The sequence below is a fragment of the Furipterus horrens genome, unplaced genomic scaffold (genome assembly GCF_987537825.1).
Source record: "Furipterus horrens unplaced genomic scaffold, mFurHor1.1.pri manual_scaffold_2, whole genome shotgun sequence".
Taxonomy (NCBI): domain Eukaryota; kingdom Metazoa; phylum Chordata; class Mammalia; order Chiroptera; family Furipteridae; genus Furipterus; species Furipterus horrens.
In genome coordinates, this window is record NW_028327172.1 from 9219319 (window position 1) to 9232947 (window position 13629).

A 13629-nucleotide genomic window follows, 5' to 3' on the forward strand; every position below is an offset into this window, starting at 1 on the left:
TTTCAGTGTTTTTGATAAAGTACTCATTTTGTTCATTGAGGGTTTTTTCTGAGCTCATTAAGTCGTCTGTATTTTCTAGCATCATGAAATAGGAAGCATTTTAACTCAAGTTGAGGGAAGGAGGAAGAGGAAGAAGACAAAGGAGGAAGGAGGAGGAGGAATGAAGGGAAGGAAGAGAAGAGAGAGGAGGAAGAATGGTAGTAGTAATACAATAAAATGTTCAGTACTTACTATATGTTAGAAACTCCTCTAAGCATTTATTTACTCATTTTAATGCATTAAGTCATTTAATTCTTACAAAAATTCTTAGTGATATTATCGCATCTACCTTTGAAGAAACCAAGGTACAGACAAGCTAACTCAATTTCCCCAGGTTACACAGCTTATTACTTGTGGAGTTCGGGGATCACTCATAACAACTAAATTTCAAAAGGTGTTATATTTTTCAAAATGTGCTCATTAGTCTAACATAAAACTAATTGTTGGAGATCATCAAAGTGTAAGAAAGTGAACTCAAAAAATTCAGAATGTGCCCTCTGTGCTTTCTGCCATTCTTTCCCTTCCTTGGAGATGATGAGGATTTTCGTGAAGGTGATACCAATAAAGGGACACTGAACAGGGACCTGGCCATTAGCATAGAACATGCTATTACTTGTTTCAGAATCTCCTCTAGTTTTCTCATTTCTGTTTTTTTGTTCTTGTTGTTTGTGTGTTTGTTTTAATCTCTCTAGGTTAATGTGTCTTCTATGATGTTCCCACTGCAAGGTGCCCGGATGCTTCAGACGCTGCAGAGATCCTTGAGAAAGAGCCTCCCCGAATCCTTTAAGGTGGCAATTGATGTGCCAAAGCTTTTAAATTCATGTAGTGCCCTTTGTTTATTTTTCCTTTGTTTCTCTTGCCTGTAGAGATATATCTGCAAAAAAATTGCTATGAGAAATGTATGAAATTTTGCTGCCTATGTTTTTTTCTAGGACTCTTATGGCTTCACAACTTAACACTTGAGTTGTTAATCCATTTTGAGTTCATTCTTGTGTATTGTGTAAGTTGGTGGTCTGGTTTCATTTTTTTAATGTATGTGTCCAATTCTCCCACCCCTTTTATTGAAGAGACTGTCTTATCCCTCTGTCAAATATTAAGATGTAAGTTTATTTCTGTTCTCTATTCTGTTTCATTAAACTATATGCTTGTTCTTGTGCCAATACCATGCTGTGTTGATTACTATGACCTTGTAGTTTAGTTTGATACCAGGTAGCATGATTCCTCCATTTATGTTTTTCTTTCTCAAGATTGCTATTCAAAGTCTTTATGGTTCCATATAAATTTTTGAAATATTTGTTCTAGATCAGTGAGATATGTTATTGGTATTTTAATAAGAATTGTAATGAATTGATAGATTGCTTTGAGTAGTATGGACATTTTAATTATGTTAATTTTTCTTCTTCATGGAGATAGTATAGTCTTCCACTTATCTGTATCTTCCTCATTTTCTTTCTTCAGTATCTTAGAATTTTCTGAGTACAGGTCTTTTACTGAGTACATGTATTTTACCTCCTTGGGTAAATTTATTAATAGGTGCCTTATTTTTTGTTGCAATAGGAAATGGGAATGTTTTCTTAATTTCTCCTTCTGGTTAGTCATTATTGTTGTATAAAATACCACCAGTTTCTGAATATTAATTTTGTATCCTGCTACTTTGCTGAATTTACTTATTAGATATAGTAGGTTTTGGTGGAGTCTTTAGGGTTTTCTATATGCAATAGCATGTCATCTATGAATAATGACAGTTTTACTTCCTTATTTCCAATTTGGATGCCATTACTTTTTCTCTTTGTAAGATTGCTGTGGCTAGTACTACCAGTGCTATGTAGAATAAGAGGGGTGAAAGTGGACATCCCCGTTTTGTTCCTGATCTTAAGGGAAATGTTTTTAGTTTTTGCCCATTAAGTATGAGGTTGGATTGGGTTCATTGCAAAAGCAACCACCAACAAAATGGAAAGGGAACCCTCTGAATGGGAGAACACTTTTGCCAGTGATACATCTGAGGAGGGTTAATTTTCAAAGTATATAAAGAGCTTATACTACTCAACACCAAGAAGACAAACAACCCAATTAAAAAATAATAAGTAAAGGACCTGAATAGACACTTCTCCAAAGACAACATACAAATAGCCAATATACATGTAAAAAATGTTCAGTGTCACTAATCATCAGAAAGATGCAAATTAAAGTCACAATGAGATATCACCTCATACTTTTCCGAATGGCTATTATTAATAAATCATCAAACAGTAAGTGCTGGAGAGGATGTGTAGAAAAGGGAATCCTAATGCTTTATTGATGAGAATGAAGACTGGTGCAGCCAATGTGGAAAACAAGAGTTTCCTCAAATAACTAAATATGGAACTGCATTTTGACTCAGTGATTTCACTTCTGGGAATATATCTGAAGAAGCTTGAAACACTAATTTCAAAGAATATATGCATACTCTCTTTATTGCAGCATTATTTACAATAACCAGGATAGGGAAACAGCCCTAATGCCCATCAGTAGATGAGTGAATAAAAGAAGTCTGGTACATTTACACAATGAAATACTACTATGCCATTAAAAAGGGTATCTTACCTTTGTGACAGGTTAGTTCAATCTGGAGATTATTATGCTAAGTGAGATAAGCTGGTCAAAGAAAGACAGATACCAAACGATCTCACTTATATGAGGTACTAATGAACAAAATAAACTGATGAACAAAAAAAGAAACAGAGGAATGGATACATGGAACAGATTGACACCTGTCAGAGGAGAAGAGATTTTGGGGCCTGGATGAGGAAGGTGAAGGAATTAACCAAATATATATAGTGATAGCCAGAAGGAAAGTGGGTGGGGCCAGTGAAGGTGGGAAAAGAGGGGAAAATTGGGACAGAAAGAGACTATGCTTGGGGCAATGGACATATTATTCAGTATGCAGATGATCTTTTGTTGAGATGTACACTTGAAACCTGTATGATTTTATGAATCAATGTCACCCCAAAAATTCAATAAAAAAGAACATTTTAATGCCTTTTAAGAAGAGGTGGAAACTGAAAATTTTGAGGGCAGTAGGAATAGAAAGTTTCTGTGAAAAAAGAGGGAAATGACTAATATTTATTGAGCACCAATTCTGTGCCAGGCACAATTGCATGTTTTCTGTCATTTGATATCATTACCTCCCTATAAGATATTTGTTTATGTCTATGTCACTGATGAGAAGATGGAGGCTCAGTTAAGTGACTTTCCCGACGTCACACAAAGTGTGAGTTGCAGTGCTTGGTATGATCATAGGTGTGCCTGAGCCCTACCACGGCCTTTTGTTCTGTGCTCTGTGATTCAGAATGTTTTCCCTTTTCCCTTTCCAAGGAAAATTTTATGATAACACTGGAAATTTTCCCAGAGTTCTCTTCCAAAATTCAAACTACATATTAAGCTTTAATTTGTTCTCATTAAAAGATTACTTTGCCAGGTAAGAATTTTAAAGTCATCATGAATCTTCTTTAGAATTCCAATTTTGAGTTAAATTTTCCGGTTGCTCTGAACTTATTGCATATCAGACTATGTTGTGGCTGACTCCCAATATCTCCCTTAACCTAGTGCAATTGATCAGAAACCTCTTTATCAAATGAAGCATATGCATAAATATCTACATTCTCATGAGCAACTCTAATGATAGACTTGGGTCCTGGCTTGTGCTTTTCTTTAACAACCGAAGGGATAGGGTCCACTCCAGTGGAAGCTAAATGAAACTCTGTATGTGTATTTAGAGGACAACCCTTTTTCCCTGAAAAATTTTTTAATAGAAATGCAAACTAGTTTTGAATTGTTTTATAAGACACTCCTAGATGATTCATTCATCTCCCTCACCTCCTAATAGGTTCATTGGTGTTTCACTGTAAAGAATATATTTAAATTATTTTATTTGTAGATCCATTGGCTTTATTTTAATTTATTAGAAATAGATTAATGAAAACACTTGTCTGTTCTTTGATTACTACCAAAAATAAATGGCTTCAGATCAGCTAATCTAAGACTAAATTCACCACTTTGATAGATCACCCTAACTTTAATCTCTATTACCTAATATTTAACTGCTTTTAATGGATAATCCTTAAGACCAAGACAACCTCTCAGAGATATAGTCAATGTTTCTAAATGTTACATCAATTATCTGTGAACATTTGCCTAAGACATTTTTTTATGGTGAGTAGCTATTTTTAAAAAATTCTTCAGGCTAAATGATTTTTTTTTCATTCTTTCTTTTATTATTTTTTATTTCTTTTTCTTTTTCTTTTCTTTTCTTTTATTTATTTATTTATTTTGGTTTTTCAGTTACAGTTGTCTCATTTTTCCCCCATTGCTCCCCCCCACCCAGCCCACCCCCTCTCCCGCAATCATATCCCTCCCCGTTGTCCACGTCCATGAGTCATTTATACACGTTCCTTGACTAGACCCTTCCCTTACTTATCCCCCTTCTCTCCCTCTCCCCCTCCCCCTATTGACTGCTATACTGCTCTTTGTTCTATTTAGTTCTTTTGTCTGTGTTTTTTCATTCTTTATAGTGTAGAATACCATGATCTCAGTTTCTTTTTATTCCTTGTTTTAAGTGAACCCCAAACATTTGAGAAAACTTTTGGTGTTTCTCAGGTGTCCTTTCTTGGATAATCTCCGTGGTTAGATAAGGTGGCCCTCTTGACTTCTCAACTTTTGAAGGATAACATCCTTAATTTTGGGTTGCATATTAAAGACACCCTTGCCCCCTAACTTAATCTAGGATATTTGTATGTCAGGTACTTTCAATGGAGGCATAACTTAGAACTCAATACTTAGTTGAGTCTCAGTGAGGAAAAGTTCATCCACTTTTCTAACTGTTCAGTATTAAATACAATTTATCATATCTGTCATCTCCACTTGAGTCAGCTTAGAGTAGATGCCTGACTTAACTGTGTTCTGAGTTCAGAAGGAAAAAAAAAGAGTTTTTAATGAAATAGGCCATGGGAATAAGAAAGAGTAGCAGTTCTAAATATTTTGCTAAACTACACTGAATTTCTATATCAAGCCTCTGCTCATGGCTGAGGACAGAATAAATTCAGAAAAACAGTCCATTTAGAGGAACTTATTTCCTTTCAATTTCTCTCTGTTCTAACATCAATAGCTCACATGGGGAGGAGGGTGGCAGCGGGGAAGGATGCTGGTATAGTCCTTAGACATCATCTTTCCATGGTGATGAAAACCATTAAAATGTGTACATACCATCTTTTGGGTCTTGGTCATTGGCATGTTTCCATGCTAGTATCTGTGGACGCTTCATGTTCACAGTCATCATGAGGTCCATGTTGGTACCCGTTGCTGCATCCCCCAACCTTCCAAACCTCAAGGGAATTAATGTTCACCTGCTCAGTCTCACTCATTCTCTCCCCATGCCTCTCTCTTTTAATAGCTTGCACAACAGTGAGGGTGGAGATTCAAGGCTGGTCCCAGCTTATGGGACCCCACAGCCACTTCTGCAGCCTCTGCTTGTTGTTGAGAGTTCACTTAACCTTTTCAGGGGGCAATATGGACATATGTGTTAAAGAGTTTTAAGCATATCCTTCATACCAGCAAGTACCCTTCTTCATAGTCTACAAAAATATCAGGTGTCCATGTAGAGACTTCTGTGGAAGCACGTTCTATAAAGAATTAGTTGTTAAGATAAAAAGCTGGAAACAGCTAAAATGACCATCAACAGGCAAGTGAATGAATAAAAGTGTGATATATTCATGTCATGAAATTCTATGCAGCCATTTGAAAATAATTGAAAATTTTTGTTATTATGAACAAAACATGTCCACCATATATTCAGTGGGGAGAAACACCATGCATCTGATTATTTTATTTTCTTAAAATTGTGTGTCTCAAAGTGTATGAATAAGAGAAAGTCTGAAAACAGGTAATATTAACTCGTAAAATAGTGGCATACTTAAAATCATTAATTTTAATTGTCTTAATATTCTATTATATGTATGTATGATCCTTATTGGAGGAGATAAAAAAGCTCTTCTCAATTCGGGTTAAAAGAAAAACAAAGTGGGATTGAATACAGGGAGATTGACTAGATTCCTAATTTGGCCTTAATCCACCATAAAATCTTATGATTTCATAGAAATGCTCTTTGTCCTGATCAAACAGGGCCCTTTGCCATCTCTTCCTAATAAGCCGACCCTCTCATTTTCTCGGGACCCTGCAGGTTTACGGGACGGTCTTCCACATGAACCAGGGAAACCCATTCAAGCTAAAGGCCCTGGTGGACCAGTGGCCTGACTTTAGTACAGTGGTTGTCCGCCCTCAGGAGCAGGTAAGGTGGCAGATGTAGAACGCGTGCACTTCTGTTCGCTGTCTGTGCCTGCCATGCACCTGGCAATGTCCACCCGGGGACACAGAAATGAATCTCAGCGATGGTGAACAAGTCCTTGTGCTCAAGGAGCTCACAGCCTGGAGGAAAAGGTAGAAGAGCAAGTAAATTACAACTGAGTACAAAGTGTGTAAGAGCAGGAGATGCTCGACATGCAGAAGTAGCGCAGACAAACGCGGGTTAAACCACGGCGCCTGCAGACGGCTGTCACAGGGTGAGGTCGGAGGCACATCTCAGTGGGCATTTCACCGGAACTGCGTCTGTAGGTAATTATCTGTTAGTTAGGCTGACAAGGAAAAGAGGGCACAGCAAGGGCCGAGACAGGAAGGTGGGATACAGGGCAGTAAGCGGGGGCAATCCTAAAAGGCAAATTCATGACACCAGAATTTCCACATACATTTTGGGGAACATTCAGAAATTAGTGCAACTCAATTTTAAAACCCAAAATTCTAAACTCACTTTAGAACATCCAGTGAAATTATAAATTTATAAAAATGCAGCTAGTACACCTTTCAGACAAATAAAACTTGTTTTAAAACCACTAAATTAAACAATACGTAAGTAAAGTAATTTATATTAATAATAAATATAGAAGTAAAATGAAAGTGTAAAATAAATAAAATTATCTTATCTTTTATCCTAATGGGGCTTTAAATGTGTTAGTGGTATCATTGATGACCCGTGTGTGTGTTGTTACATTTTCTAGCTATATTTTAAGAAGGCTTTCTAATTCTGCACTAGTCATTGTCAGATAGCCTGGTTCTGAGAAATCACCCGGAGACCACTGGGGGATCAGGCAACTGGCTTATGGAGGGAAAGGGGTGGATGGAAGAGGACACTCCCTGACCAACTCAAGGGCCCGTAGGAGCAAGGGAATGGGGGAGCAGAGACTTCCGGTCCACCTCAGGGATCTGTAAGAATCGCCTGATGGGACCTCGGCAGGAGCCTTTTTTATACTTGCCAAACACACATTTTGTTGGTGGTGAGTTTGCTTATCAACATATTCAGTGGGTCATTTACATCTTTTTGCTTTCACCCCACCAGTTTAGTGAACATATAGGGCTAGGTACATTGATACTTCCTCTGGGAACCAGCTATAACCAGGTTGATTGGCATATGGTTGATTTGCCTATGTCAAAAGTCCAGGTGGGTGTTCTACCTGCATCCATGTTCTGACAGTCATGGTAATTTTTCTGGGCCTCCTTACTCTTAATAATCTTATGTGTTTTTTAATAATTTAAGGGGATCTTTCTAAATAAGTGGGGTTTTCTTTTGTTCTTCTGTAACTACAATTTAACTATAGTCTTGCTTTCAAAAAGCCTGTCTAACTGGTTTCAACTTCTTTAGCTTCATTAAGTATAGATGGAGATTTTAACCCAGAGTTCTGTAACAAAATTTAATACTGTCACATTTATATTTTTCTGTGTGCTGCAACTATTTGAACTGTAGTAAAATTTATTCATGCAACAGCTTTTTCTTTTCAATTGTGTGTCCCTTCTTCTTGTTGGGGATGATAGAAATACAGAAGAATGCTTTCTAAATAGGTGTGTCTTTGTTTGATTTACAATTTTAATGCAAAACATGGGTAGAAAATAGTATTGTTCTGCCATTTTACATCATAAACTGAATATTTTACTTTCTCATCTTTATCTTATGATTGAAATGAGTCAGAAATAATTGTAAGACACCAGACAATGCCCCCGCCAAATTTTAGTACTTTAAAAATATCATGGTATAATGGAATTTAGAAAAAAGTATTGCAATGATGAACTATATGGAATTTGCTTTATTTCTTTTTCTCCAACAACAACAGGAGATGGTAGATGACTTCGATCACTATACCAATACTTACCAAATCTACTCCAAGGACCCCAAGAACTGTGAGGAATTGCTTGGCTCACCAGGAGTCATCAACTGGAAACAGCATTTGCAGATCCAAAGTAAGAAAGAGGAATGGGAAGTGTGCTGACTCACTTCTCGGTCTTGCATCTCCTTTCTCCACACTCCAGACCCTAGCCTGCTGTCAATTTTCCCTCAGCTGCAACTCTACTTGTAAAGGGGAAAACACATCCTCAAAGCTTGCAAACAGTGGGCTTCATATAAGAAAACAATATAATGCCTTGAGCCAAGAATTTTTTTATGGTATATTTTGCAGACATCAGGTGCCAGAGCAGAACTTCCCCAGGTGCCTTCCATGACACCTGGAATAAGAATGACAACTCATGCTATGAAGCATCTCCCAGGTCATGAAGGACAACTGTCATGGTTACGAGCTAGCGTCCAGAATCAGACTTCCTATGATGGCATTTTATATTACTTGTATGTAGATGTAGCCATATGACTTATCCTTGCTGAGATCATATATACAAATGTAGTACCTAATGAAGTAAAAGTACCTAAAACACAAGGAGTGTTGAAAGATTGAATGATATCTTGAATGGGAATTGCTTAGCACCATACTTGGATGTGTCAAGTAACTTCCACTGCAAAGCAAATCTTGTAAATCTGTGAATCAACATTTGGGGTGGGCTTTGCAAGGCAGTTCTATTGGTTTCATCTAGGTTTTCTCACGCAGCTGCACTCTGTTAACAGCTGGACTATGGGCTGGTTGCTCTAGCATGGCTGCACTCACATGTGTGAAGGAGGGTTCTGGCTATTGGTGACAGCTGCCATGGTGACAGCATGATAGGAGCACAAGTTCTCAGCAGGCTAGCCCAAGTCTGTTCATATGGTGTTGGTCTCAAGGTAATCAGGAACACAAAGGATGGACAACCCCAATGTGCAAGCACTCGTCAGCCTCCCCTGCATCAAATTTACTGTTTCCCATGGCAAAAGCTAGTCATATGACCAAGGTCAGAGGCAATGCAGGTGGGGACAAGTCCAGGGAGTGGAAATGAAGAGAGGTGGGCAAATTGTGGGTCATTCCTGCAGCAATCTAGCACACTGGGAACATAGTAATTGTCCAACAGATGTTGATGACTCTTGTTTTTGTAGCTCATCTCCTGTGATGATCAAAACTGCATGACCATGTAGCCCAGAAATCTTTGTTCCAGTTTTGGTATTGCCACAACTGGTATGACCATAGCTTAATAAACTTTTGGGCATGTTCATTGCACAAATCCTCACTATGTGGCCCCAGTCATACAATAGCAGCACCAAGCCAGAATCAAGGTTGTCAGACTGTAAATGCAGACACTTTCTACTCCACTGGAGAGCTTCTTCACAGAATGTCCTGAATCACGACATCTCTTCTGAAAATCCCGTCTAGGTTCACAGCCCAGCCTGAATGAGGTGATACAAAATCTTGCAGCCACAAAATCCTTCAAAGCTGAACAAACACAGTGCTTTCTCTATGCGGGGCTTGACACTGTGAAGAAACTGATCCCTTCCTTGTTGGATGTAAAGAACTTACCACCTGGCGATGGCAAACCCAAGTCCATGTAAGTCTGATAAATTCTCGGCACCACTCACAACTCTCATTCCTGAAGTATCCTCCCAGCTTCTCTTCCTGCTTTCACTCTGGCCTGCCTACAGTCAATAGTCTTTAAAGCAGGCAGAATGATCATTTGTAGAAATGTAACTTAGACAATGGAAATATGAAGAAATATAGTAAGTACTCATAGACTTTACCTTTCTCTTGGAACCTCCATAGCAATCAAGAAATGTTTAAACTTTCATCCTTGGATGTCACCTACGCTGCCCTGGTGAATAAATTCTGGCATTTTGGTGGCAATGAGAGAAGCCAGAGATTCATCGAGCGCTGTATGCAGAACTTCCACACCTTCAGTGTGCTGGGGCCTGAGGGAACCCCTGTGTCCTGGACCCTAATGGACCAGATGGGAGAGTTGCGGATGGCAGGCACTGTGCCTGAGTACCGGTCCCAGGGCTTTGTCTCCTATGTCATCTATACCCAGACCCAAGCTCTGACGAAACTTGGCTTCCCGTTGTACTTTCACATAGACAAGAAGAACAAAATTATGCAGAAAATGAGTGATAATCTGAATTATCTCCCCATGCCCTGTACCTGGAATCAGTGGCACTGCGTGCCTGTGTGAAGTGTCAGGGGGGCTCAGGCACGTGGCTGGAACAGTGGGTAGATGAGGAGAGAGAAAGAATAAATGGTAACTGTAATCATCAATAAAGAACTGGTCTCTGGGAAGCAGTGTGAATGGTCCACCATTGTGGTCCCTGCACTCAAGTCTCTCACTGATGGGCTTCCCTTCGATTTCTCAGTGTGGAGCAACCCAAAGAACTCCACATTGTTTGGTTCCCCTCACTTCCGGGGATCTCCAAGACACTTTCATCAGCTGCATGTTTCCTGAATGGTTTCTCCTGGAACTTGTAGTGCATGAATCAGTAGAATCTTGCCAAATTTATCAGGGAGGGGTATTATTTCCTGGGAGTTATGACTCGTTCCTTTCTCTTTGTATGGCTTTTCTCTTAAAATCAGCAAGTGGACTGTGTTCATTAGGTCTGTAGAGATCATCCTCTCCTCTGAATGCTGCTTTATTGGTACACTAAACAATTATACACACATATATATGAAACATTAGGTTAAACATAATGTACATGATATAGCAGGGAGAGTTACTAAGAAAAAGACTAACTTATACAAGCCTATCCTCTCCGCCCACCACACCAAGGGAAATGATTCAATATTGTTTCTAAAAGCAGAGTTTCCTAAATCCATGAAAACTCTCTAACAATAAAAAAAATCTGTGATTGACTGTACAAGTTGAAGTTAAGTGGTTCATGATGGGAAGACTGGACTGAGTTTATGGAGAGTGGGAGGACCCAGACCCAAGGAGGGAGATATTTATTGAGAAGAGATACAAGTTGGGGGGAGGGCAGTACAGCAGGGGTACCTTCGGTTTTGTTTGATGTTGGCACATTGTTTCAGGATGCCAACTTCTACGTAGTTCAGACAATAGCCTCTTGGGAGAATCTGGTTGGTGTTGTGGAGGGATATTTCCCCTGGTTGGAATAGGGTAGTGGGGAGAGTTTCCTGCCCCAACATTTCAAGAGAAACAGCACTAAAAAATAAAAACAAAATCCAACGAAGCAAACCAGAACAGGAACAGAATCATAGGTATGGGGATCATTGGGAGGGCTATCAGCTTGGGAGGGGGAAAGGGGAGAAATGGGGAAATGTTGCAGGGATTAAGAAGCATAATTGGTTGGTACAAAATAGACAGGGGGAAGTTAAGAATAATATAAGAAAGGGTGAAGCCAAAGAACTTATATGCACAACCCATGGGCATAAAGTAAAGGGGGTGGGATTGCTGGGGGAAGGGAGGTACTCGGCAGAGGGGAGCAAAGGGAAAAAAATTAGGACTGTGAAACAAAGAGAGCACTGGACTGAAGGTGATCACCCGGATTAAGAACCTGTTCCCTTTTGGTCCTTCTCCATCTGGAATTAGGCTATAGAACTGGGCATGAAGCCAACACACACAGAAAAACCACTGACCGAGGTTTAATCTTGGCCAGTCTAGAGAGGGGAAACTCAGTTTAGAGCAGAGTTTCTCAACCTTGGCACATTTTACAGTGGACAATCCTGTGCACTTACAAGATGTGTAGCCAGATCCCTGCCCTCTACCCACTGGGTGCCAGTAGCACCCTCCCTTCCAGTTATAACTACTAAAAATGTCTTCAGCTGTTGATAATGTATCCCATGGAGGCAAAATCACCTCTGGTTGAGAATCGTTGGTTTAAGAGTAAAGGTTCTCCCGCTTGCAGATGCATCAGAATCACTTAGTGGGATTGTTCATACAGAACGTGGGCCTCACCTCTAGATTTCCTGATCAGTAGATTTTGGGTAGAGCCCAAGAATCGACATTTCTAACAAGTTTCCAGGTGGTCCTGATGCTGCTGGTCCAAAAGCCATACTTTGAAAAGCCAGGTTTGGAGAAATAGTGGAACAAATCTTGTACCCTAGAACCAAGGACGAAAATTCATAATGTGCACTCTTATGTGTGTTGTTTTACTTTAGTAGTTATAAAGTAAATTTATGGTCTAATTTATGGTAATATTTTATTTTAAAAATTTAAAAATTATATTGACATCAATATTATTTTACATCGGCTTCATGTGTATTGCATAATAGTTAGATCTTTATATAATTTACAACATGTTCTCCCAGTAAGACTAGTACTCACCTGGCTCCACACGTAGTTATTAAAGTTATTGACTATATTCCCTATTCTATATTCTACATCCCCATGACTACGTTCAAAGAAGGGACTTATGCCATTGTATGTTCTACAAAAGGCAAGACAGTCATTCAGGAGAGGAAGGACATTCTGACACGTGCTACAGCCTGGGTGAACCGTGACGACATTATGCTCAGTGAAATAAGCCAGTCCCCAAACGGCAACACTGTATGATTTCACTTATCTGAGATTAGAAGTTCAAGGAGAACGGTAGTCTGCAGTCGCTGGAGGGAGGGGCAATGGGCAGATGTTGTTTAATGGGTACAGTTTCAATTTTACAAGACGAAGAAGTTCTGGAGCTGGATGGTGGTGATGCAGCACAACGATGTTAATATTCTTAAGGCCACTGAACTACGCACTTCAAATGGTTACAATGGTAAGTTTTATGTTGTATCTTTTTAAAAACACAATATAGGGGGATGGTATTCGGTTTTACAAAACAGCCTGCAAGGTGACGCGTCTGTGCGGAAGGAGAGCGCCCATCCTAACCTCCGCGCTCACCTGCAGGTATTCGCGGGTCATTTGAAGAAACTGGCTGCCTCCCGTGCCTCTTACTCTGGGCACGTGAGCAGGAAATTAATGAAAACACCTTCGGTTATGTTCATAGATGTTTTTAACGCTTAAAAGACTGCCTTCACTTTTCATGTGATTTTAATAATCAAAGGAAGTGTTTTATGTTTATGTATTTTAACTTCCCGGAGAAGGAAGCGTGTGGGGCAGGCGGCCGCTGCGGTCTGCACTGCCCTCTGCTGGTAGGCGATGCCAACGCGGAGACGGGCACTCCCAGCTGCCAGAGGAAAATCAGCTCACCGCTAGGGCAGCCTTTTACTTTAGAGGCACTAGGCTTTTATTTATTTTTTAATCAATTAATTTTTTTGGTTATTCTCTCACAGTTGTCTCAATTTCCCCCCCCCCTTTATCCTCCTCCGCCCATCCCACCGCCCACTTCCACATTCAATTCCCACCCTGTTGTCCACGTCCGTGGGTCATTCACACATGTTC

At 39.6% G+C, this 13629-nt stretch overlaps 1 protein-coding gene across 1 annotated transcript; it reads left to right on the plus strand.

Annotated features, from left to right (window-relative positions):
• The first annotated feature begins 746 nt into the window (after nt 1-746).
• LOC150017742 (glycine N-acyltransferase-like) lies at nt 747-11029 on the plus strand. Its single transcript, XM_090267499.1, has 5 exons — nt 747-827; nt 6254-6361; nt 8232-8358; nt 9687-9858; nt 10071-11029. The coding sequence occupies exons 1-5, from the start codon at nt 747-749 to the stop codon at nt 10471-10473; spliced, it is 891 nt and encodes a 296-aa protein (XP_090123625.1). The 3' UTR covers nt 10474-11029.
• Nucleotides 11030-13629: the final 2600 nt, after the last annotated feature.

Coding starts and splice junctions, on each gene's coding strand:
- LOC150017742 (XM_090267499.1), top strand. CDS start 747: ATGATGTTCCCACTGCAAGGTGCCCGGATGCTTCAGACGCTGCAGAGA. Junction 6,362..8,231: donor TTGTCCGCCCTCAGGAGCAG/GTAAGGTGGCAG, acceptor CAACAACAACAG/GAGATGGTAGATGACTTCGA. Junction 9,859..10,070: donor GATGGCAAACCCAAGTCCAT/GTAAGTCTGATA, acceptor GAACCTCCATAG/CAATCAAGAAATGTTTAAAC.